This window comes from Microcebus murinus, chromosome 18 (genome assembly GCF_040939455.1).
Source record: "Microcebus murinus isolate Inina chromosome 18, M.murinus_Inina_mat1.0, whole genome shotgun sequence".
NCBI lineage: Eukaryota > Metazoa > Chordata > Mammalia > Primates > Cheirogaleidae > Microcebus > Microcebus murinus.
The window spans coordinates 27,872,157-27,899,139 of NC_134121.1; the positions used below are offsets into that span (position 1 = coordinate 27,872,157).

At 36.9% G+C, this 26,983-nt stretch overlaps 1 protein-coding gene across 14 annotated transcripts in view; it reads left to right on the forward strand.

Annotated features, from left to right (window-relative positions):
• SYNRG (synergin gamma) overlaps positions 1 to 26,983 on the forward strand; it is a 91,551-nt gene that overhangs the window by 39,560 nt on the left and 25,008 nt on the right. For all 14 annotated transcript variants that reach the window (XR_012913057.1, XM_012781046.3, XM_012781204.3 and 11 more), the window contains 6 exons: positions 2,183 to 2,379; positions 2,907 to 3,155; positions 4,738 to 4,871; positions 11,282 to 11,400; positions 11,940 to 12,002; positions 18,027 to 18,968. Coding sequence is in view for 13 of the 14 variants with exons in the window: in XM_012781046.3 (XP_012636500.1) it covers positions 2,183 to 2,379; positions 2,907 to 3,155; positions 4,738 to 4,871; positions 11,282 to 11,400; positions 11,940 to 12,002; positions 18,027 to 18,968 (1,704 nt within the window). In the remaining variant the exon portion in view is untranslated. The remainder of the gene's footprint in view (positions 1 to 2,182; positions 2,380 to 2,906; positions 3,156 to 4,737; positions 4,872 to 11,281; positions 11,401 to 11,939; positions 12,003 to 18,026; positions 18,969 to 26,983) is intronic.

Consider the following 26,983-nt stretch of genomic DNA (forward strand, 5'->3'; position numbering starts at 1 on the left):
AGACTGCCTTATATATGGAATAAGTATATAAATGCAGGAAATACAAGTCAGATCAGGTGACAAAAAAAAATAAAAAATAAATAAATAAATAAATAAATAAATGCAGGAAAAATGTTTTGCTTTAATGTTTTATTGACCATCATATACTTTTATTTCTAAAAGCTTTCTTAGATTTATCATGCTTTAAAAGACATTATCAAATATTTCAGAGATTATTAATAACTAATCAAGAATTATACCAATATGTTTAATATAATTTTCTGAATTATTAATAATTATATTTTTTAAAATAGTCTTTTATGATATATTTAATCTTTATAGTCTTTATGATATATTTTTCATGTGAAAGAATGACAAATATATGAAGTGAAAGACCATATAGCATCTTTTTCTACATTGGCAGATGGTATTTACTTTTTCTCTTTATGCATATTAATATTACCACTAAGCCCCCCCCAAAAAAAAATCACTAAAATGCATTTTATGATAGTACTCAGTTGATATAAGGAATAGTCTTTTTAAGCCATGATTGATTTTCATAGAAATAATGACTGTTACATCAGCATGTATTAATCTTAATTTATTATAACTTGTTCCACTTATTGTGTAATACTTTGCCAACACCTTGAAAACTGAAGGTAACTTCCATTAGATCTTTAGTTTTCTAGGTCAGTCATAGACTAAAGTTGTTCTGCATTTGATTAAATATTAATAAAACTCATTCAAGATTTCTGTAGTTGAACTTCTTTTTGAAAGAAACTGGTAATGTCTGCTTTGTATCATAATCACATAATCACAAATTGAAAGGCTAATTATTCCCAAAGCCATATGGGACTTCAGTTGTACATAAAAATAATAGATTTCCTTCCAGCTACCTATTAGATAGTTTGTATCATCTTTGTCCTCAAGCCAAACAAAGTCTAGATCTTGGTATATTTTGGAGTTTTATCCATTATCTGACAGTTTGTATTTCTTTCTCCTTCCTCCTTCTCAATATATGTGCATACATACTTTCTTACTCAAAATATGTGTTCTTATGGCCAGCCTATTAACCTACAATCCATATTTATAATCCTAGATGTACAATTTTTATTTTAAACATTTTTCTGTCTCACTTTGCCCTGTTCACTTTCATCCCAACAAGAACTAACTAGGCTCACGCCTGTAATCCTAGCACTCTGGGAGACCGAGGCTGGCGTATTGCTTGAGGTCAGGAGTTTGGAACCAGCCTGAGCAATAGCGAGACCCCATCTCTACTATAAATAGAAAGAAATTAATTGGCCAACTAATATGCATAGAAAAAATTAGCCGGGGCATGGTGGCACATGCCTGTAGTCCCAGCTACTCAGGAGGCTGAGGCAGAAGGATCACTTGAGCCCAGGAGTTTGAGGTTGCTGTGAGCTAGGCTGATGCCATGGCACTCACTCTAGCCTGTGCAACAAAACGAGGCTCTGTCTCAAAAAAAGAGAACTAACTAGGCTTGTCAGATTTAGCAAATAACCATGCAGGATGCCCAGTTAAATTTGAATTTCAGATAAACATCAAATAATTGTTTTGATGTCCATGCAGTATTGACATTCTTTATTTTATATGGCAACCCTATCTCTAACAGCCTTTCGCACTTTGTCCTTTGGAAAACCAACATTATTGTGAAAAAAAGTCACCAACAGTACTTTCCTTTTTATAAACACTTGTTCTGCTTCCTCACCTTAACTGAAATCAGGTCTTTCTTTGAAGGCTCTATTTCCATAGCACTATCACCAGTGGTGTTTTCTCTCAGAGCCTTTCATTCATTGGACCAAAAGAGTGGTGTAGGTCTAAACCTTGCCTCTTGCCAAAAGAGTGGTGTTGGTCTAATCTGGCCTGTTCCCACCATTGTTACTCTGCTTTTACCACCTTCATCTTGTTACAGTCTTCTACTGAATTATAAGACTTTATCTTATCATCTGCTCTAAATCTTTCTCTTTAGGACCAAGCTCCAACCTGTCTTCTAAGCTCCAGACTCTAATTGTCTGCTGGATATTCCCACTGGAATATCTTTTCAGGAATTTAAACCCTGATGTGGCTTCAGTTCTATTAAAGCAGTTTGATTTAAGATTATTCTTGTATACCAACAATGACAACAAAAAGACCAATCACTTGTAATGTGTTTACGTTTGTAATCTGGTTTTTCTTTTAATAGATGCCTATAAGAAAATTTTAGAAACTACAGTGACTCCAACTGGAATAGATACTGCTAAACTTTATCCCATTCTGATGTCATCTGGACTTCCCAGAGAAACTCTTGGACAGATATGGGCCTTAGCTAATCGAACTACACCTGGCAAACTTACTAAAGAAGAACTTTATACCGTTCTCGCCATGATAGCAGTAACACAGGTAGACACTGTTTCTTAAGTTCAATCAAATAAATTTAGGCTGAGCGTGGTGGCTCAAGCCTGTAGTCTTAGCTACTTGGGAGGCTGAGGCAGGAGGATTGCTTGAGACCCAGAGTTGGAAGTTGCAGTGAACTATGATCACAATATTACATGTACTGCATACAAGCCTGGGCAACAGAGCAAGACCCTGTCTCAAAAAAATAAATAATTTTATTAATATAAATTGAAAAACATGAATCCTTTTTTAATACATTGTAGAACTCCTTATATATTAAAATTAGATCATTTTCAGGATGCAGTACTTCAAAAGTGTACAGTTTATACAATGTACATCCTAGTCTAACTATCAGGGTTGCATTAACCTTGTTACTTTTTCCTTATAGCAAATTCATGAGTTTTGGGAAAGTCAGAGTGGAAACCTATGAAGGCTACAGATTTTACCTTTAGGTCTCTCTTTGCCAGATTGAGATTGTATGTGATTTGCAGTCCCCTAAAATGTGCCCCTGTTTCCTCCTGGTTTTTTTGTAGAGGGGTGTTCCTGCCATGAGTCCTGATGCTTTAAGCCAGTTCCCGGCAGCTCCTATTCCAACTTTAAGTGGCTTTCCTATGACTCTGCCTACACCTGTGAATCAGCCTACTGTGATACCTTCAGGCCCTGCAGGCTCCATGCCCCTCAGCCTGGGACAGCCAGTCATGGGCATTAACATTGTTGGGCCAGTGGGTGGAGCTGCAGCCCAGGCTTCTAGTGGCTTCATGCCAACTTACCCTACAAATCAGGTAAGTGAAGAAGCTGTGCATATTCCAAACAATCCCTAAAAATGCATGTGTGCACCCTTTTTTTCAGCGATACATAGAGAAGATTGCTGGATTGTGGTGAACACTTGAAGTTGAAATTAAACAGTATTAAAACAATATGAAATTTATATTTTTATTATTTTAAAAACATGAAAATATGTTTTAAGTCTTAAGATATTTTAATTTTAGCTAAAGATTTATAGTTCTTTATAGTATGTACATTTTAAACATCTAACCTAATAAAGTTAGTTAAATTTTTAGGTTGTATCTTTTAAGAAAACTGCTAAACCCAAAATTAGAATACTTAGTTTTTCACTTCTCAGATTAGCAAAATAATCTTTTTAAATGTGTAATATTTAGTATCAAAGAAAATGTAGGGGAAAAGTGACTAGTGTGCTTAGGTGTATTGGTACAGCCTTTTTAGAAGGCAAGCTTGTCAATAGCTGCCAAAGTTCTACATGTCCCTATCTTCTGACCTAGTAGTCACACTTTTAGGAACCTATGCCACAGAAGTAGTAACTCAGTTTAGCAGAGATGCACAAGAATATTTTTTGGAGCATTGTTTTTAAAATTAGAAATAGCTAAATGTTTATCAGAAGGAAAAAGGTTGAGAACATGTAAATTGAGGCAAAGAAAAAAAAAAAAAGAAGGAGAAAGGTTAAATTTCAGTTCATACAGTGGTAAACCAATTATAAAAATGAATGAGATAGATCTATGTGTACTGCATAGAAAGATGTCCATGTTATATAATTACCTTTTTGAAAAGTACAGTTCCAGCCTGAAGAATCTTAAATTTAAAAAAAAAAGTATGGAGTAACATAGTATAAGCTCCATGAAAGACGTTCATAACTTCTATAAAACAAATGAACTGTTAACAATTCTTCTAGAGTGTGGGATTAGGAGTAACCGTTCACTGTTTGCTTTGTACATGTATGTGATTAGATGAGCTTGTTTCACTTTTGTAATTTACAAACATGCATAAAATGTTTTTTAAAGATGGCAGGCTATCAGTAACCTAGTAAATGTGATTCAGCTCTTTAAAAAATGTATAGATTAGCCTGAGCAAGAGTGAGACCCCGTCTCTACTATAAATAGAAAGAAATTAATTGGCCAACTAATATATAGAGAAAAAATTAGCCGGGCATGGTGGTGCATGCCTGTAGTCCCAGCTACTCGGGAGGCTGAGGCAGCAGGATTGCTTTAGCCCAGGAGTTTGAGGTTGCTGTGAGCTAGGCTGATGCCATGGCACTCACTCTAGCCTGGGCAACAAAGCGAGACTCTGTCTCAAAAAAAATAATAATAATAAAATAGAATAATAAAAAATGTACAGATTAGCTCTTTAAACTAGTCTTTTACCATTTGTACCATAGAGTATTTAAAAATACAAAACAGGATTCTTGCCTTAAGCACTTGAGTTGGCATTATATCTAAAGTGTGTTCTTATAAAATTAGGTATTTGTACCTAAATTGAGAAATTTAAAAGGCAGTCTTTGAGGTTGACAGTTGGAGATTTGTTTACTTATCCATTTGATGCTTTTAATTTAAATGTTTTCGGGAAACCTAGGTGGTAAAGCCAGAAGAAGATGACTTTCAGGATTTTCAAGATGCCTCTAAGTCAGGATCCCTTGATGACTCATTCAGTGATTTCCAAGAGTTGCCTGCTTCTTCAAAAATAAATAATGCCCAGCATGGAAACAGGTAGAAAAGAGTTGAATATATGTAACATTGTATTTAATCATTAAGAAAGAGATATCCACAATAAGAAGGCTAAGTATAAGTTAAAAGAATGACTCTTAACTCTAATACTTTCCTTGATTATTCGTTCTTTAGTCATGCTTTTACACTTCAAACTTCTCTTCCCTTTGCCCACTTTAAACTTCAGCTTCTACTATTTCTTCCCAATACACACCTGCTTGCCAATATATATATATTTTTCGCTTGTTCTAAACCTGATTTTATTATAGCTGAGTGCACCTGTGCGATGTTGACTTCAAGTTCTGGTATTAGAGCCAAGTCTTCAACTGTTGAAAAGCTTCTTAGGCAGAGACACGTAATTTTATATTTTTGTAATATAGTAACCTGTTGATTTTCCACAGATGTCATAATTTAGAACTCTAAATATGAGTATTTATTCACGTCTCTTATGACTGACATTACTGGCTTTTAAGCCTTGAGATTTCTGTTCATTTGCATAGAGACTTGCATAAACCTCTCTCTAATATTTTATGTACTTGCTTACACCTTAGGTATGGTAACTCTGTGGTCCCCAATCCCTGGGCCGAGGACCAGTATCAGTCTGTGACCTGTTAGGGACCTAGCCACACCCTCCACCTGCCCCCCAGGCCCATCCATGGAAAAATTGTCTTCCATGAAACTTAGGAAGGGGTGGGGACACGCAGCAGGAGGTGAGCAAGGTGATGAGCAAGCAAAAATTCATCTATACAGCTACTCCCCATAGCTCGCATCACGGCCCAAACTCTGCCTCCCTGCTCCCCATCCTCCCACCCTCACCCCCACTCTCCAACCTCCCCACCCCTGTCTGTGGAAAATTTGTGTTCCATAAAACCAGTCCCTGGTGCCAAAAAAGTTGGGGGCCACTGATTCGGTCAATATGTTGTCAACACTTTTCCATCTCAGCTTTTTTTTTTTTTTAAAGTATTCAGATACTACTTCCACAGAGTAGAACACACCAGATACCAGAGTAAGCAGTATGAATTCCTTTGGTTTTATTTTTGGAATTTGTTTTTGTCAGAATACATACTCCATTTCTCTTATGTTCTTATTTATGCAGTTTCCCTCGTCTCTTCCATTTTAACCAATTGATTGTCTCTTATTCAACTCTTCCTTGTATACACACTGTAACAAGAACTAAGGGACAGGCTATCAGAGAGAATTGCAGACTAGGAAAAGAGATTATTCTGATTTTAAGAAACATCAAATACATGTAAGTAACATATAGAAGAAACATATGGGCCAGGCACGGTGGCTCACGCCTGTAATCCTAGCACTCTGGGAGGCCAAGGTGAGAGGATCGCTTGAGTTCAGGAGTTCGAGACTAGACTGAGCAAGAGTGAGACCCTGTCTCTATTAAAAATAGAAAAAGTAAGCCGGGCGCGGTGGCTCACGCCTGTAATCCTAGCACTCTGGGAGGCTGAGGCGGGCGGATTGCTCGAGGTCAGGAGTTCGAAACCAGCCTGAGCAAGAGCGAGACCCCGTCTCTACTATAAATAGAAAGAAATTAATTGGCCAACTAATATATATATAAAATTAGCCGGGCATGGTGGCGCATGCCTGTAGTCCCAGCTACTCGGGAGGCTGAGGCAGAAGGATTGCTTGAGCCCAGGAGTTTGAGGTTGCTGTGAGCTAGGCTGACGCCACGGCACTCACTCTAGCCTGGTCAATAAGCGAGACTCTGTCTCAAAAAAAAAAAAAAAAATAGAAAAAGTAGTCGGGCATTGTGGCATGCACCTGTAGTCTCAGCTACTCAGGAGGCTGAGGCAAGAGGATTGCTTGAGCCCAAGGAGTTTGAGGTTGCAGGGAGCTGTGATGATACCACTGCACTCTACTTAAGGTGACAGAGCAAGACTGTGTCTCAAAAAAATAGAAGAAATGTGAGAAATGTGACTATAGAGTACTGAAATTTCTAAGACTACTAGACCAACATATGTATTGTTAACCTTGTAGACACGTAATCATATTTCTATTCCAAATCTCTTCCTTTGAACAAAGTTTATGTATACTACTGCTATATCTAAGCACCCCTATCTAAATGACCCAAGGCATCTCAAATTTACTACATAAAATTAAATTCATTGTTTTCCTACTCAAAGCCAAATAAAAATTTGTTAAATTATCATTTCCTTCCTTGGTGAATGGTGTCACCATATCCAGTCACCAAATTAAAAACAGATTGTCTACTTTGGGCTCTGTCCTCTCTCCTTTACCACCATTAACTCTGTCAGCTCTGCTTGGTGTGGAAAAAGCCTTGTATGATGTTGCTTCTGCCTCATCGCTTGGCTCCCGCCATTTCCCCACAGTTTATACACCAGCCGTGCCAAACTGGCCATGCTCTTTCAAGCTTTTGGGCTTTACACATTCTGTTTTCTTCAATCTGCAATACCCTTGCCTGTTCTCTCTATAGGTAATCCTAACTCCATTTCGAAAATCGTCTAAATATAGAAAGTTTTTCCTACTGCCTCTCCAGCAATCTGATGATTGCTCCAAGATGAGTTAAGGGCCCCTCTTTCTCTACTGTCATAGTACCTTGTGAATATCTGTGCCCTAATTGTAATTATTGGTTTACCTGTTTCCCTTACTAGGGAATATCTGAAGATAACCTTCCATGTTTATTATATATGCAGTGTATATGCCTATGACATGTAATTAATAAAGGTTTGTTGGATGAATATATTGTAGCATGTAAGTTATAACCTGAATTTATCAAATTGGTTCATTCCTCTGGGCAAAAACTGTCTCAGTAGATGAAATTAAAATTTGGAGGTAGAAAGTTATAAGGTGGTGGCCAGGATGTTAGCAATTTTGTACAGCATTATCTCCATGTAATAGTCCACTTTCATATACAGCCATACTTTGCAGGTGTTTCTTTTACATATAGTTCTGTCTTGACTATTTCCATGCTTTTCTTGAGTGAAAATGTGTTGCTTGTATCCAAGAATCCATGCACATTGTTCATTTATTCATTCAGCAAATATTTATTATTTATTTAGCATCTGCTATACATCAGACTGTGGTAGGCATGAGAAATACAGAAGCAAAAACCACAATTCCTGCTCTAAAGAAGCTTAGTTTAATCTGGGTATTTATATTATCTGGTAAAACTCTCTTAGGATTAGTTGTTGAATATGTGTGTGTGTGTGTGTGTGTGTGTGTGTAATGAATTCCCTAGTTTATGGTACTCTATATTCCATATTTTTAGTTTGTTGATGATGGAGATGTGTTGCAGGGCGTGGTGGCTCACACCTATAATCCCAGCACTTTGAGAGGCCAAGGTGGGAGGATCACTGAAGCCTCTATAAAAAATTAAAAAAAAAAATGTGTTAAATTATGATGTAAATAGTTAAGCCTAGGTGAGACCACTTTGCATCGTATTTTTAAGCAGAAAATGGGCATTATTTGTCAGAGCAGATAAAAGGCAAGTAAGGTGTTCAGAGTAGCCTGGGATGGAGAACATTGTTAGTCTGTGAGAAAATGACATTAGTTAAGGGCAGCACCAGTTGTGGGATGCCTTATGATTTATTACAATCTATAAGGCATTTCAGGAATAAGAAGTGGCATGATGAAAGTGATGCTTTCTACTGTGTAGGGGATAAATTCAATTGCCATGGTAATCCTGTTGTGAGATGATGAGAGGTGCTCTGGGTTTAGAGTTACAGACACTGAACAGTTTATATCTGAGAAATTGGTTAGACTTGGTGTATAACTGGATGTCAAAGGAGAGATGGCAATTGAGCCTGCTCCTAAGGCATGAAGGAGTTCTAAAAGACAGCAACATCATCGAGTTGTCCATTCAGAAAATGTTATGTGCCAAGCACTGGGCAGCCTGGAATAATCAACAAGGCAGACGTGGGACATAGAAGATAGAAAAGTTCAAAAGTGGCCAGGCATGGTGGCTCACACCTATAATCCCAGCACGTTGGGAGGCTAAGATGGGAGGATGTGTTTTTTGTTTTCTTTCGTTTTGTTTTTTGGAGACAGAATTTCGCCCTGTTGCCCCAAGTAGGATGCAGTGGCATCATCATTGCTCATTGCAATCTCAAACTCCTGGGCTCAAACAGTCCTCCCGCCTCAGCCTACCAAAGTGCTAAGATTATAGGCGTGAGCCACCGCACCCAGACTGGGAGGATTGTTTGAGGCCAGGAGTTCAAGACTAGCCTGGGCAACATATCGAGACCCCATCTCTACAAAAAATAGAAAAATAAGCTGGGTGTGATGACTTGTGCCTATAATCCCAGCTACTCGGGAGACTGAGGCAGGAGAATCGCTTGAGCCCAGGAGTTGAAGGCTCTGGTGAGCTGTGATCATGCCACTGCATTACAGCTTAGGCAACAGAGTGAAAGTCTTATCTATAAAAAAGAAAATTTTTTAAAATTTTGTTTTTTAAAAAAAAGAGTTCAGAAAGGGTTAAGGTATAGGAATTTAGGGTTGGTTAGTTTGTTTTACTTTGCTGAGATTAAAATATTTCTTTTTAAATGTGTGTATTTAACAGGGTGAGCAACTAAGTAAAACCATCTACCACAGCCATATGGAGTGACTGTAAAATAATAATGGATTCACTAGAAAAATAGCAAAATACTTTTTTTGGTAGCCAAATTCTTAATCTTACCTTTCAATAGAATGCAGGTTCTTAAATTAAATATATATATATGTGCCTCTCTTGCTTGAGTACTTTAATTAGTGTTAAAAAGTAGAAATAACTTCATGTTTGGAATGGATAATAACTGCTATATATAACTGGCATAAACACTTGCAGTGGTTTTTAAATAATAACTTCAGAGAAAGATCTGGAATGAAATAGAGTCTGAGTCATAGCTTTTTTTGAATAGAATTTTGTTGATTTTAATCAGCAGTACTTCATTACCCTGAAGAGCCTCTATTTTTTCCCATTTCTGTGAATATAATTTTAAAATTAATAATATTAAATGTCACATTTAATGGAAAGATTTTACCAAGAACATAGCTAAAGTCAGAGGGTCATGTACTAATAAAACAAATAGATCACTGAATGTTGTATTAATAGTTTTTTTCCTAAGACACTAATTACCTTTATCCCCGTGTAACATTCTGTACAGAGAGCTTAAAGTTTAATTTATTATAGAATTTAAAAAGATCAACCTATAATGTACAAATGAAGACGTCTTACATTTGTCAAGATCAGATATGTAGTAGCTGTTTGGTAGCAATGTGAAATTATAATATTTAATGGCATTAAGTCCTAAAGCACTGTGTACCCCTATTAGCATGCAGGTGCTAGAGACCGGTTTTACCTTGTAGGCCACTGATAAGAAGATTTAAATGACTGTGAAAAAATTTTTGCTCCAGGGCAAAGAACTCAATAGAAATCCATTTATATAACTTGTGTGTATGGTATTGAATGACACAAACTAGTTGTGGAATGATGTAGTCATTCATATGTAAAGGTTGTTCTTCCTAGGAGCTGCCTGGGTCTGATAAGGGAAGAGGGTGGAAGGAAATGCTTTTATAGTATGTGTTTAAGTCTTCCAAGAATTACCCACACCGATACTACTCATTACACTGTTTTCCCATCCAGCAAGAAATATGTCCACAGGCAAAAGTATCTGTATCTAATTTTGAAGTGATTGTTGTTTTATACAAAGATAGCTTCTGGAATCGTCCGATGTGATCCTTGTAAAAATGCAAATTGTATTAACTCCACTGCTGCTTATCAGATGTATGAACTTCTGCCAGTAAGCAATGCAATATGATCAAAAGAAAAACAATTTACATCTTGGTTTGAACAACATTTCATAAGTAGATTTTTATGTTAGCTTTTCCACCTCTGCACTCTGAACCTATTTGAGAGAATAATTTATATGAAGGTTAACATCATTTATTTAAAAATATTGTGTATACATATTTGGAACATTTCACTTTTGCAGTTTTGTGAACCATAAGTTAAAATTGCAAGAGGTCATCATTCGTTTATAATCTGTTTCCAATGCCATTCCAATTGTTGTTATGGCTTAAAGAGATGCTTAGATAGCATGGATCTTACCCTTCTTCAATTAATCAAGAAAAAAATTACTACTTACATGTTATTTTAATTTTTTCCCCCAAGAAAAAGGACATTGTTTTTAGTCATTTATGGTTGTGTGTGTGTGTGTGTGTGTGTGTGTGTGTGTGTGTGTGTAGTTTTTAACTTGTAAAGCAGAGAGCTATGAGCTTTAACTAGGTACCTGTTCATCATTTTAAATCTAAGCTCTTTAAACCACATATGTAAGTTGAAAAAAATAAACAAACAAAAAAAGAAAGTAAAAAAAAGAAAAAAAAAGAAATCTAAGCTCCTATTTGACAGCAAGGGAAGGATTTGATGTTGTGGTTGCTGAGACATGTTTCTTTTTCCCTTTTAGTGCCCCTTCTTTGTTGATGCCACTTCCTGGAACTAAAGCATTGGCTTCAATGGATAAATATGCTGTTTTTAAAGGAATTGCAACTGACAAGTCCTCTGAAAATACTGTTCCACTTGGAGGTAAAAACAGTTTGTAAATTCATAAACCTGTGGCTGGGTGTGGTGGCTCACACCTGTAATCCTAGCACTCTGGGAGGCTGAGGCGGGTGGATCGCTCAAGGTCAGGAGTTCGAAATGAAACCAGCCTGAGCAAGAGCGAGACCCCGTCTCTACTATAAATAGAAAGAAATTAATTGGCCAACTAATATATATAGAAAAAATCAGCCAGGCATGGTGGCACATGCCTGTAGTCCCAGCTACTCAGGAGGCTGAGGCAGAAGGATTGCTTGAGCCCAGGAGTTTGAGGTTGCTGTGAGCTAGGTTGACGCCACAGCACTCACTCTAGCCTGGGCAACAAAGTGAGACTCTGTCTCAAAAAAAAAAAAATTCATAAACCTGTAAATGTAGCATTAAATTGTATGAATCTTTTAAGTGGTGACTTTTTATGTTAAATGTGTAAAATGCTTTTACTACATGTTAAGTATGTTCAGTTAACTCAATCTGCCTTCCTTGAGTTGTGATCTCCTAACATTAATTGGGCTTTTGTCTTTCCGTTCTAGAGCATGGTGATAAATACAGTGCTTTCAGAGAACTGGAGCAGACAACAGAGAATAAACCTTTAGGTAAGTTTTTGGATAAATTATTTCCATTTTTTATAAAAGATCTTTTTGATGATTCTTTCAGTGATACTCCTGAACATTATTTTATTTTCTCTTTATGTGTGTTTAGGAGAAAAAACCTGAATGGATAAAATAATATGGTATAGTAGTGATGTTTATGATAGATATTCAGACTACTAATATTTAAAAAAACCTTAATTGATAGCTGCTATGTTTAATAAACTGAGTTGGGGATTATCTTGTGGAGAGGGGATAAGACTTTTGTGGCTCTGGAAATGATAAGGAGGCAAACGTGGTTTAATTATTGGGAATTATTTTCTAAAATTTAGGGCAAATCCCAAATCCATGCAATTTCCTCTAAAGATAGTACATTCTGTTTCACTGGAAGCCTGCAAATCAGGTTAGATTCCTGTGTCAAATGAGAACTGTGACTACTTTTACTTATTGTAATGTTCAACAAGACTTGAAAGGTTGGCAATGCCGCAATCTGTGGACTACAAGAGGCTGCAACTCATTCTTTTACTTTTCAAGATTTTTTTTTTTTCTGTTATTGTTGTGGTACTTGGCACTATTTTCTTTTTTTGAAGTTTCTCAATCTTTGGAAAGAAAACATTTTAGAATATTGTCATTAAAAATAGCTCTGATAAGGCATGGTCACAACTACATATCACAAAGCAGGTATAAGATATTTTACATTCACAGGGGTATAATACAGTACTGTCTTACTATTTACGATACTGGAGGATACAGTTAAAAAGGCATTTTATGAGACTTGAGTCTACTTTTCAGCAGTAGACCCAGAAAAAGATATGACACAGCTCTGGTGAAGAAATGTACCTTCCTAGATAGGATTTTCTTCATTAGTTACACAGGTATAGGTACTCCTCATGAACATCAGCTAAAAATCATTTAAAAATAAACAAACAGAACATTGAATTCACACAAAGATGACCAAGTAGAAGAAAGCAAGACTCAACCTAACCAGTTTACTAAATCTGTCATGTTTGAATGGTGAAAGCTCCATTGAAGAAAGGGGGTGCCAGTTAACACTTCGAAGCTTCGGGCCACAACCCAAACTCAGCATCATTTCAGACAGAAGCAGTAGCCAAACAGTGCTCCCTTGATCTGTTCAAGGATGCTAACATCAGTATTTAATCATCTACTCACTCATCCAAGAAGAAGGGGATATCAGTTACTGTACTTTGCCTTGTGTTCAACTCCATTACCACTTGATAAGATTTTCCAGATTGGCTCCAATTTAATGAGAAAGATAGAGGTTTATGTGCATGTGTGGTTACCATCTCTGATAGAAGGACTTACCATGAAAGGGAATATAGAATGATAATTTGAGAGCCATGTATATAAAAACTGCAAGTTATATTTGTGGTTAAATCCTACTAGAAATATGAGGTGTAGAATTTACATAATGCATGGGTCAAATTACGTTCTCCAAAGCTTAACCTTGCATGCTATGAAATGTATATACTCTAATGAGGGTTTCCTTCTGGAAGCAGTACCACATTCTACCTTTATGTACTAAATGCTCAAACTTGGGACATCCTTCAACAACAATCATTTATTTCCACCCCCTGCTTAGGATGAGGGAGAGAAATAAGGCAAGCATGGTTGAAACTATACTACTTGTTCGAACGTGGTAGCTCATGCCTGTAATCTCAGCACTTTGGGAGGCTGATGTGGGAGGATCGCCTGAGGCCAGGAGTTTGAGACCAGCCTAGGCAACATAGTGAGACCCCATCTCTACAAAAAATTTTTTAACCAATTAGACAGGCATGGTGGCACACACCTGTAGCCTCAGCTACTCAGGAGGCTGAAGCAGAAGGATCCCTTGAGCCCAGGAGTTGGAGGCTGCAGTGAGCTATGATCACACTGCTTCACTCCAGCCTGGGTGACAGAGTAAGACCTTGTCTCTGAAAAAAGAAAGAAACTACTCAAGAGCCAGGCATGGTGGTGTGTTTCTGTAGTTCCAGCTACTCAAGAGGCTGAGACAGGAGGATTGTTTGAGACTAGGAGTCAAGTCCAGTCCCAGATTATTGTCATTTTTGTTTGCTTGCTTTCATTCTTACGTTTTTTTTCCTTTTTGTTTTTTTGAGATGGGGTCTTGCTATGTTGCCCAGGCTGGACTTGAACTCGAGGTACAAGTGATCCTCCTACCTCAGCCTCCCAAGTAGCTGGGTCTACAGGCATATGCCACTGCATCCAGTATCATTCCTATCTTAACTTTAATTCTAAGGTCTTCCAAGTAGGGTTGCCAACTTTGTTCATTTTAGGAGAATGTTTTTTTTTGTTTTTTTTTTTTTGAGACAGAGTCTCACTTTGTTGCCCAGGCTAGAGTGAGTACCATGGCGTCAGCCTAGCTCACAGCAACCTCAAACTCCTGGCTCAAGCAATCCTTCTGCCTCAGCCTCCCAAGTAGCTGGGACTACAGGCATGCGCCACCATGCCTGGCTAATTTTTTCTATATATACTAGTTGGCCAATTAATTTCTTTCTATTTATAGTAGAGACGGGGTCTCACTCTTGCTCAGGCTGGTTTCGAACTCCTGACCTCGAGCAATCCGCCCGCCTCAGCCTCCCAGAGAGCTAGGATTACAGGCGTGAGCCACCGCGCCCGGCCAGGAGAATGTATTTTATTTTCCTAAATGGTGTATCTTTTTTATGTTCTCATTAAAAATCCATTGGCTGGGGTTGAATGTATGAGTGAAGAAAATATTTTAAAAATTAAGAAAAAAATACATTGGCTTGATTTCATCAAAGTATGTTAGTATCTTAGAATTGATGAACAATCTTATAGTATTGTGTTCAGAGCTGTGGGTTTTCTTAGGTTACTGAGTGGTAGAGTTTAATATTTCCTTTTTTCTACCTCTACAGTTCAAGCCATAAATTAAAGTAAATGAGTAAAAGATTCTATATAGAGAAGTGACACTTCTTATTGAAATTTTAGCAAAAAGTGTTCTCTTTTGAGATTTTGGGGGACCTAAAAACTGACAGAGAGGGAAACTTACAAGAATTCAGAAGTTAACTGAAAAACTACCTGTGAAATAATATGCTTAATGTGCCTTCTGAGGCTGGGTGTGGTGGCTCACGCCTGTAATCCTAGCACTCTGGGAGGCTGAGGCGGGCAGATTGCTCGAGGTCAGGAGTTCGAAACCAGCCTGAGCAAGAGCGAGACCCCGTCTCTACTATAAACAGAAAGAAATTAATTGGCCAACTAATATATATAGAAAAAACGAGCCGGGCATGGTGGTGCATGCCTGTAGTCCCAGCTACTCGGAGGCTGAGGCAGGAGGATTGCTTGAGCCCAGGAGTTTGAGGTTGCTGTGAGCTAGGCTGACTCCATGGCACTCACACTAGCCTGGGCAACAAAGCAGCACTCACTCTAGCCTGGGCAACAAAGCGAGACTCTGTCTCAAAAAAAAAAAAAAAGTGCCTTCTTGATAAGCAAGCTTCCAATGACAGCAATTCATTTATTTGCCAAGAAATTTCCTTTGTCTTTGAACTTGTAAACCCACCCATTTTTATTTCCTTTTAACCCTTTCACTCAGCTTACATTTCTAACGGAAAAGTTTACAATTTATCAGTAAGTTTAGTTTGCTGTGTGATTTTTTTTTTAATAACAAAGCAAAACTTGTCAATTTCACAGAGAATTCAGTTTAAAATTTAGGCTATGATAAAATTGGCTGCTTATCACCCTTTCATTTCCAGAAATAATACAAATATAATCAGTGATATACTTAATCTAAAAATCTAGGATGATTTTTCAAAACTATATAACTGTTTCTCCTGTCAATTTGTGAAATTGACTTTAGTTTTATTGGTAGTATGTCTTATAAACATAAATTACAGGAAATCTGAGTGCTGTTCCTCTCTTTCTAAAATTTCTCTAATATTAGATGGAGTAGAGGGATTTCTCTGTGATGAATTATGCTGGTCGATTGGTCAAGTATCTAACATTAGGAGGAAAAATCAGCTTGTATTATCTTCAATGCTTTTTTTATCTGATATTTCCAAGAATATGTTATAAGTGCAGTATATTTAAAGCCTTTATTATTGTACCTTTTGATATCCTTTGAGTCATAAAAAAAAAGAAAAAAGAAAAATTGTTAAAATAAGTAAATTTCTATATTTAGAATAAATAAATAAGCCTGCATTATTTTACATGACAATTTTAAGAATTGGATTTTGGTTTTAAATACATTTTTATGGTTCATATGCTTCTACATCTCATTGTTAGGGAAAAACAGAATTTTAAAAAGGGGTGAGGAAATTAAAGCTTATATCTTAATTTATAAATCTCCAGAAATGGCAGTCATATTATTTAATAATAAGTGATGTTGTTGGTATAGCTACACTTATATTTGGTTCATCTCTGGCTTTCATTATCTAGTATAACTGAGTAGATTTTATTGTATAGCTTTAAACACTAATTAGAAAACTGAGTTCATCTGTATCCTAAAATCATGCCTACAAGTAAAGAATAGAAACCATTTTTAAGAATCATGGGCCCAAATTTTTATCAGTGTCTTAACTGAGTCTATTTAACTATTCATGAGACATATGTAAGTACCTGTTTTCTCTAACCAAGAAATAAAAATATAAAATTCTGTCAGCAACCCTATCCTCAGAGTAGCACAATGTAAACAAAGTCTAAATCATATCCTCTGAAACATAAAATAATGGAGTTGGTATTTATTCACATCCCTTTGAATTATAATAACAATAAGTGCTCATTGGTCAAAAATTTTCATCAAAAGTTCCCTTTAAATTAATGCCTCCATATACTTGAGCAAGACCATATAGTATCTAATGTTATTCTTTTTTTTTCTTTTTTTTTTTTTGAGACAGAGTCTCACTTTGTTGCCCAGGCTAGAGTGAGTGCCGTGGCGTCAGCCTAGCCCACAGCAACCTCAAACTCCTGGGCTCAAGCGATCCTTCTGCCTCAGCCTCCCGAGTAGCTGGGACTACAGGCATGTGCCACCATGCCTGGCTAATTTTTTCTATATATATTATTTGGCCAATTAATTTCTTTCTATTTTATAGTAGAGACGGGGTCTCGCTCTTGTTCAGGCTGGTTTCGAACTCCTGACCTCGAGCAATCTGCCCTCCTCGGCCTCCCAGAGTGGTAGGATTACAGGCGTGAGCCACCGCACCTGGCCTCTAATGTTATTCTTAAAGTGCCTAGTTGAACCAAGTGTTGTATATACTGAATATTAGATGTAGGATTTCTCATAATACTTCATTGATACCTCTGATTTTTTTTGTTTGTTTGTTTTTTACCATGTAACATGTTTTATCTTTAAAGGGTGTGTGTATATTTTGTGGGGTTTTTTTTTGGGGGGGAGGAGATGGGGTCTAGCTCTGTTGCCCAGGTTAGAGTATGATAACATCATCATAGCTCACTGCAACCTCAAACTCCTGGGCTGAAGCGGTCCTCTTGCCTAAGCCTCCTAGTAGCTTAGACTGCATGTGTGCACCACCACACCTGTCTAATTTTTTTATACAGGGTCTCACTGTGTTGCCCAGGCTGGTCTCAAACTCCTAGCCTCAAGCGACCCTCCCACCTCAGCCTCCCAAAGTGCTAGGATTACAGACATGAGCCACTTTGCTCAGCCAAAGGGCCAATATTTTAACATGTCTCTGTTCAGGAATCTCCAGCACCAATTGTTTATTCTATTCTATGCTTGGCTAGCTAGCCGTAGGAACAAAACATCTTGAGAGTAATGCTTTTGGCCAGGTGAAGGATCTGGAGCTGAGGGAGATACCACCCTAAAAGCTTGAGCAAATGAAAATGATACTGTTAGTTACTCTCAGTTTGATGTCTGTTTATTTCGGTATCACTAGACTTCAATGTGGAAATAACCATGTAGTTCAATAGCATTTAAACTGTAATTGAGTAATGTCAAGCCAGTGGAAAAAAATCAATAAAATTGTGCTTGCAATTTAATATGCTGTGCATTATGCCATTTTCAGTTCAGCGTTCTTATTCATTTGATTGCGTTTTTTCTTTCAGGAGAAAACTTTGCAGAATTCAGATCTGCTGATGATGGTTTCACCGATTTTAAAACAGCCGACAGTATATCACCACTAGAGCCACCAACAAAAGACAAACCTTTTCCAGCATCCTTCCCCTCAGGAACTATACAACAGAAACAGCAAACGCAAGTGAAAAATCCTCTGAACTTAGCAGACCTAGATATGTTTTCCTCAGTTACTTGCAGTAGCGAGAAACCATTATCTTTTTCAGCTGCATTTAGCACATCAAAATCAGTTTCCACGCAACCACAGCCAACAGGTTCTGCCGCAACGACAACAGCATTGGCATCGACTAAAACTTCTAGTTTGGCTGATGATTTTGGAGAATTCAACCTTTTTGGGGAATATTCTAGTCTTGCATCGGGTGGGGAGCAGGATGACTTTGCAGATTTTATGGCTTTCAGTAATAGCTCTATTTCATCTGAGCAAAAGGCAGATGACAAATATGATGCCCTTAAAGAGGAAGCAAGCCCTGTTTCTCTAACCAGCAATGTGGGTAGCACAGTGAAGAGCGGACAAAACCCCACGGCTACGGCCACCAAGTACGATGTCTTCAAAGAACTTTCTCTGGAAGGATCTGGACTAGGTGTTGAAGACCTGAAAGATAACACCCCTTCAGGAAAAAGTGATGATGATTTTGCTGACTTCCACTCCAGTAAATTTTCTTCCATGAACTCGGACAAATCCCTGGGAGAGAAAGCAGTGGCTTTTAGGCACACCAAAGAAGACTCTGCTTCAGTGAAGTCCTTGGATCTCCCTTCCATTGGAGGCAGCAGTGTTGGCAAGGAGGACTCTGAAGACGCACTCTCTGTTCAGTTTGACATGAAATTGGCTGATGTGGGAGGAGATCTTAAGCATGTCATGTCTGATAGCTCTTTGGATTTACCAACAGTTAGTGGCCAGCATCCTCCTGCTGCAGGTGAGGAATTGGTGAGATTGCTCTGGTGACGGTAACATAGATTCAAAGATGATTCTGCGGGTGTTGGTTTACATAAGAGTAAGGCTCCGGCTCTTTATCTTTATGAATTTCCAATAATTAACCTCTTTGTTGCCAGTCTCCTTAAAGCAGTGTTAAATTTGATTCTATGGCTACTTGGATAGATATATGGATACTATGACTACTGCAGAACTTAGCTTGGATAGCTAAAATATTTTTATTTTTGAAATCTAACACCAACCTGGTATTAGAGGCACATAAAAACCACTGCTAAACGAACCCCACATTGCCAGAAATTTTATTAATATGAAGACTTTTGCAGTGTCAGCAATGTTCCTCCATTTCTGTGAGTGAAATCAGTGTTTCCCTCTCCTTTTTCCCTCTTGGGCGTATCTAGCAGCTGCCAATATAGTATTCTGTTTAGTTTACAGAAACCAACTCTTGTTAGGTCAAGAAAGTAAAAATTTCTAACCAGTTGAAGTGCAGTTTGCCACATCCCTTCAGGAGAAGAAGAGGGGTACATTTTAGGAACAGGCACAAAATTTAAAAAGGAGAGAAAAGGGAAAGAGCGTATATATGGATGTTCTGTATGTCAGGGTCTGCAAGGAAGAGGGCATGTATTGTTAGTGGAATCCAGGTACTGTTTTCAGTGTTAATTCTATTACTGGAAATATTAAGTTGTAACAAATCTGTAGATGTTAGAATAGGGTAACTACTAACTTTCTGATAAAATGTGTGAAAACATCTTATTAGGGAGCCCTCTTTAAATTGTGTGCAAATTTACATGTAGCAATTTATTCTCTCGTTCAACTTCTCATAAAAACTAGATTTCCCAAGTGTCCTAGTTTTTGTTTTGTTTTGTTTTTTGATATGTATATAGAAAGATAAACCTCTTTTGTGGCCTTTAATAATGAGAAATATCTCAGTATTACTGTATTATTCTAGAAAATGTATTATGCATACGAAGGGTTTGGTTTTTTTGTTTGGTAACTAGAAAGGGACACATAAGACACTTCCACGTTTACAGATTCAGGCAGAAATTGTAAAGTATTACAGCTTTTGCAAATATATCAAAATCGGTAAGTCAGGAAACAAAATTGCGTCCATCCTTTAGTGATTGAGATGTCGGAGGTATTCTTAAACAGGGTGCTGGATCAGGGGCAAGTTAGCAGAGACATGACATGTTTCACCTCGCTGCTTGCTAAGGTGTTTTCCAAGTGCAGTGGGCAGTCTAAAGAGCTCCTAGTACCCTTGACTGTCTACTTACTTTTTTTTGTACTTTTCCTCAAAAATTTTCTTATTTTTTTGCTGCTGCTTGTTTGAGAAAGTGATTTTGCTTTTCTTTTTTTTGTATGAGCTGCTTGAGCCACAGCAGTTGGTTGCAAAGTGCTCTGTTTTCTGAACAATAATACTTGATTTTTATTTAAAAATCTCATAACATGTATACTAGCCTTTTGGACTCTGACATTATTAATTAGAAGCTATTTTTCTGAAAGTGAATCTATATTCTTTCACAGTGCCAAGCTAGATGTCTTTATGAGATGAGTCTAATCCGGGTTTGGGGTGTCTTTTTTAAATTTTTTCCATTCTCTTTGGGGAGGGGAGGTTGGTTTTTTGACTAAGCTTGTTCTTATTGACCTGTTAAAATAATCTTCTGTGCTCATGTTCTTTTATGTATGTTTGGAACATTCCCAGCTTGGAACCTGTAATGTTCAAGCCAACTCTCTTCAGTTTGAGGATATTCTTAAAAGTAGATTGTTTCCTCCCATTGATCTGTAAACCTCCTGTCCGAAAGGAGCAGTATCCCTTTAGAGCGGTTGTTAAAAGGGGTTGATGTCTGACCAATGAGCTATAGAGCTGGTGAGCAAAATTGCTGCATAAATGTATCATAGAGGGTAAATGGCAAGGACTTCTTCAGTGAGATGTGGTTTTTTTTTTTATTTTCATATTTACCACAGTATCTCTTGGTCTCTTAGTATGAGGGTTAAAGGTATTTGTTCTTAGAGAAATAAGAACTGAGGTGATGAAAAGAGAATAAAACCTAGTAGATTGGTATCTGTGGACCTTGATCTTGTTTAGAAACCCTAACTTAACTCTGAAGGGGATACTGTCTCTTTTAACTCTTGCTATAATTCTTTGTATGGAAGGTAGATAATACTAATAACATTGCCTGATTTTTCTGCATATTATTACATTTAACCCTTTGAGCTCTTGCTGCATATACTTTTAACTAGGTTGCTTTTTACCCCCCTAAATTTTAATCTGTCCGGCACTGAAGCAACTGTGTGTACAGTCATTACGATCATCTGGTTTTGTTGGCAGCAAGAGCTTACCTAATTTGTGACATTCTTAAAGGGTTAGCAAGACTTCTGTAGCTAGCTACCTACCTACCTGTAAAGTAGCTCTTCTTTGACATTGCAAATCTTTGTATTTTAATTAGCGCCTTTTGGGGGGGGGGCTGCTTTTCTGATGTCTTTTTTTCCAATTTAGACATTTTCTGTGTGGATGTGCCTTCAAACTTGCTTTAGTATATTCCTCTGCAAATACTGATCTGCATGCTTATTCTGATGACTTCTTTTCCAGCTCTTCTGTACCATTCTCTTTTGTGATCTGTAAGTCCTGTGTTAATAAATAATTCTTTGGCATATTTTGAAAGTGTGGGGATGTGTGTAATTTGTACTTTTTCAGGGTTAGACCAAAGAAATACCTGGCTGGTATCAAGTTTAAAGCTATAGTATCGGCCTGGCATGATGGCTCATGCCTGTAATCCTAGCACTCTGGGAGGCTGAGGCGGGAGGATTGCTTGAGCTCAGGAGTTCAAAACCAGCCTGAGCAAGAGCGAGACCCCTTCTCTACAAAAAATAGAAAAATTAGCCAGGCATAGTTGTCCGGGCCTGTAGTCTCAGCTACTCAGAAGGCTAAAACGGGAGAATCACGTGAGCCCAGGAATTTGAGGTTGCTGTGAGCCATGATGAGGCCATTGCACTCTAGCCCCAGGAGCAGAACTAGACACTGTCTCCAAAAAAGAAAAAAAAAGCTACAGTATCCTCTGAGACTAGAGTGCTTTTTCCCTTTTGTTTGTTTTATTTCCTCAAACACCTGTCTCCTAAGATAGTATTGGTACATTTTAGCCTTTGCCCCTTACAATTTCATTGATGTAAGTTTTTGATGCACTGGATTTGAAATACAACTTTAAACTTAAAAAAGTGTAAACTTTACACTACTTTACATAATAGGGTGAAGAAACTGAGTATATTTTATTGTAGAGGGCCTGCCTCTACTTGTAGTTACATTATGAAGAGAAGGGGAAGGTGAGAAAGAAAACCCAAGAGTTGAGTGTTGGGGAAATAGGGACACAGATACTAGATAAATAGATACTTAGAAACTTAATTTAAAATAAATCATTAAATGATATTGAGATAGGCTTCTGAGCACAGTAAATGTAAACCAAATTTAAATTGATAAGCTATGTATTGGACGGTGTTCAGTGTTAATACCAGGAAGTCTTTAGGACTGAACTTGATTTAAATTTGAAATTGGCTACTGCATCCTCTTATTGCAGAGCATGTTATCATCTAACTTCAGAATGTAGTATGAAGCAAACCTCAGTCTTTTTTTTTTACTCATACCCCATAAAGGAAGTTCTTAAAACAACTTTTGAGGATGTGTCAAATAAACTTTGAACCATTTTCATTTTGGAAAAAAACAATTTCTAGAAGGACCAATGTAAGTTAGCAACAAAAGTGGGACAAACTTGGAAGATATTTTCTCCATTTTAGAGTATAATAATAGCAAAATTCCTTGGAAATACTGTTTTTTAGGTCAGAAGCCCAAGACCAATAAAACCTTGAGGGAAAAAAAAGGGCTATTTCCATGGTTTAACATTTTTATTCTTATGTTTTAAAGGTTTTTTAGTTCTTTGTTCTTTTTTAGAATTTGGGGAAGAAAGAAAATTAAATTGCCGAACATGAGGATTTTGAGTAGAACTCTTGAGAGATGATACTGTTTCTGAAATATGCCATTTGGGAAAGAAAAAGTTGCTTCTTGGGTTTTAGATTAGCTCTAAGAAAAGCCAGGCTTGCCATTCAAAAAATAGTGTCTTCCAGATCATAAAGCTTTAGAAAGTTGAATTTTAAAAGTTGGTTTCAAAAACCTTGTATAAATGAGTTACATTTTAATTATGAAGTGATGTGATGCTAACAAATTTGGAAGAAAGAGATCTTAGTGTTGCCTTCTTTTAGTGTAACTTTCAACCAGCTGCCCTTTGTTCAGGATTTTCCTGTGCTATGTGTAAGACCAAGATGGTTCTGGCTGAGGAATTCCTTTGTCAGTGGAATTTCCTAATGCTAGATTGGTTCATCTAAGACTCTTATTTTAACTACTTACTGCATTTATCTGATCAGGCTACAGAAAATGACTGAATGTATAACTGTGTATAATGCATATATTCACAGATTGAGCAATTAATGTTCCCAAAGTAACATTATTTTTAGGGAGGTAGTTTTAAATAATACAATGATATATAAATGTATTTTGCAATAAATACTTGAAGAAGTCTGTTACAATTTCAGACACACAGAAAAATACTGTTATGTTTACCCCAACACCAGTAAGATATGGTGAGTGCTTGACATCATGTATCAGTGCCTGAGAAATTATACAAATGTATTTGTGTTCTATAGTCACTCTATTATTCATGTTAAAGTCCCTACTGATTTTTGGAAGTAGCACATGAACATGAAGAGAACACTGGCAATATAAAAGAAACTGTGCTAAATCCTGTAATAACTCAAAGAATCAAATTATTTTTAAAGAGCTGTTTCTAGCTCTTTGATTTTCCATCATTGGAGTACTTTTGATAAGTTGTTTAAGGAACTGTTGGCCCTATAACTTTGACAGCATGAGAGGGTCATATACATAGGACAGTCTGCTGGGCACTGCCCTCTCGCTTGCGTGGCCAAAGGGCCCAATTGCCGTTGCCCTCTTCTGTGCTTACTTGGTTGTCTTTTTGATGCAATTTTTATTTATGACCACAGGCCATCCCATGGTATATCTTGACTTCATTCCTTGGTCATCTAAACTCCTCTGACTTAAAATATACACAGGTTTGCCAGTTTTCTTTTTTGAACTTAAAACACTGAAACAAAAATATGAAGGTGCTTAAGATAGTGCAGATATAATTTAAACCATAGAGGTATGCAAGTCAGTACAAATGAAGAATGGGAGGTTTTCATGCAGATGAGAATACACTGGAAGGCAGTTTTACAGCAGCACTTTTATAGCCTGTCACACTTAAACTGCAATCACTTTCGTTCCTGTTTTCTTCAATAACACTTATCAGGGTGTTTGAGACTTATAGGACAAAGACCAGGTTTTATAGTTTATATAGGATATGAATATGACTGATCTCATAGATCCAAGAGAGAATAGGGCCTAAGGTAGAATTAGGGATGGGGCGTGGGGGGGGGGGTAGTGGAGAGAAACTGAAGTGTCCAAATATTTCATGGTTTGCTTTAGTAAGTGAAGTCTGGATTAAATCAGTATTGGAAATTAAAACATATTTCTTCCTTAGTCAAATGAACATTTTTATGGCTATAGAAAACACTTGAGAATAGTGGAATTTGCATGTATATCTCTTTTCTTCTTTCTCTAAACTCCTTCAACAGCCAGTATCTCTTAAAAACGAGGGCATATGCTTACAGCTTTTGAAAATGTCCATGGGACTGAGTATGGCCTTCTGTGTCCTTTAGCGACAGCTCATATTCTTTGTTCCTAGAAATACTTTGAACAACATCCATTCAAAAGGGATTTTGAATAGAGGTTATAGAAGAGACTGATAGGGTTACTTGCCAGCATAAGCAAGAAATCCATGTCTTGATTTGAGATCCATGATGGAAAACAGATTGTATAGTTTATTCCTTTGGCCTTTGTAATAGGACATTCCTGGTTGCAAACAAATACATGTATTAAAGCACACAATTTGGTGTATTATCTGTGTGCAATTGCAGCTCAACCTAGCACAGTCTAGGAGTTATCCAGAGAATTGGAAATACAGTAGTGATTCTCTGTTCATTTTATTGCATTCATTCTCCACTTTTTCCCCTTTTTCTCTTGCAATTTTCAGAATTCAGCTATCAAAATTCATCTATAGTAACTTCAGTGATTACAGCATAACATGTAGGTTATTCCACATCATTCTTCCAGGCAAGGCTTCTATCACTTATGTTGTAGGTCTTACATAATCTTTAATATTTTGAGACCATTCTACAATAATACATATGATTGGACTGTTTAGAAAATGTAGAACTGTTAATATAGATAATGAGGAGTTTTCTTACTTTACCTTAAATGAACAGATGTACCACATTTTTCTTAGAAAATGGCTTACAAATATTCACTATGCCAGGAGAGACGACTCTATATTATTTATAAATGCTGAGGTTTAGGGATACAGTGTTCTGTCTCACATTCCTCATGTACTATCAGTTTTAGTACTTATGTGTTCAAATGAATTACACTTTAGTAATTACTTTTTCACATTTTACTATAATGTAGCCAATAAATAAGCAAAAGTAATTTAAAACTCAACTTTGAAGGTTTTTAGTGAACCTTGTTTAGTGAACTCTTTGTTATTTTTTTAAAGTATAAAATGTTTTATTTTAAATCTTTCATTTGTTTTTTTTAGTCTCTATTTGGTCATTTCTATAAGTTGTTCCAAAAGGCAAACTGTTATATGCATATATATCATTTTTAATAAAAATAAGATTTATTAAAGACCTATATAGTTTTAAAATGCTTAAAAGGTCTTCAGTTAAGATAATCCCTTATTACATATAATGCCTTTTACCTGATTATATTGGTCATTCTAGTTTTTTAAAAAAAGGTTTTTTTTTCTTGTTGCATAATTGCACAAAAGGGTCTTTTGATTACCATAGCAACTTGGTTGCAGTGTTTGAACTGGAACTATCTTTTCATTAAATTTATCTTTGGTCTCCAGGAAATTGCTACCCTTTTAATAGATGAGATTCTAGGAGCAGTTCCTGATATATTACAGTTTCCCAGAAGAGCTTTCCGATAGGGTCTAATAAAAATATCTGTATGGTGAAACATTCTTCTGAATGTAGCCCTTGAAGGAGGACTAGTCTTGTGTTTAACAGCATCTGCCCTCTGATTGAATTTCACCTCATCTGAGTCTGGGCACCTTCTGATCCTTTTAAATAATGGGAAGAAAAATACTACAGCAAGAGACTAGGAAAGTATTTGGTCTAAAGGCTTGTTTCATTCATTCTAAGCTATACATTTTTCACCTGAATCTTTGTTTTCCTTTTGTTTAATAAACCACATTTGAAGGATACCATTTGCACTACAGAATTTTAAAATATACCATCATTCTGTAAAAACTATTTGCTTTTCTCTGGTTTGGTTTTTATATATATCTAGCATTTTCCATTTTATCAATAATTTAGTACCCTTTTCTAACAGGGCTCAGAGAGATTTGAGGTATACTGTTAGAAGAGCTATGGAAATGTCAAGAGCCCTTCCCCTCATAAACTATGCAGTATTGCTGTGAAAGAAATTAAAAAATGACCCAGAGTTGGTCCACCTATTGACTTAGTGCTGAAAATATGGGCCACTAAACTTTTGAGCAATCTCCTTATGAATCATGTATATGGTTGTCAGACAGAGAGTCCTGCCTTTGGTCTTCTTGCCTAACATACGGTGACCAGAATGAAACTAAATGTTTGTCAGGAGACTGAATGGACAGCCCTGCTGCTAAGGGCTTCTCCACACCAGCCTAACTTAGCCTCTGCTGGTTTTGCTTTCTGAAAATGAGCAAGAAAGTCTTCCCCTAGTAACATCACTAAAATGCTGAGCTGACTTTTCATTTTTACTTTGAATAATTCCATTATAGGCCCTAAAGGAGCAACTAAATGTCAAATTGAAGCTGATGGCAGCTATGCTGAACAAACACTAGCTATTATGTTTTGCTCACCAGG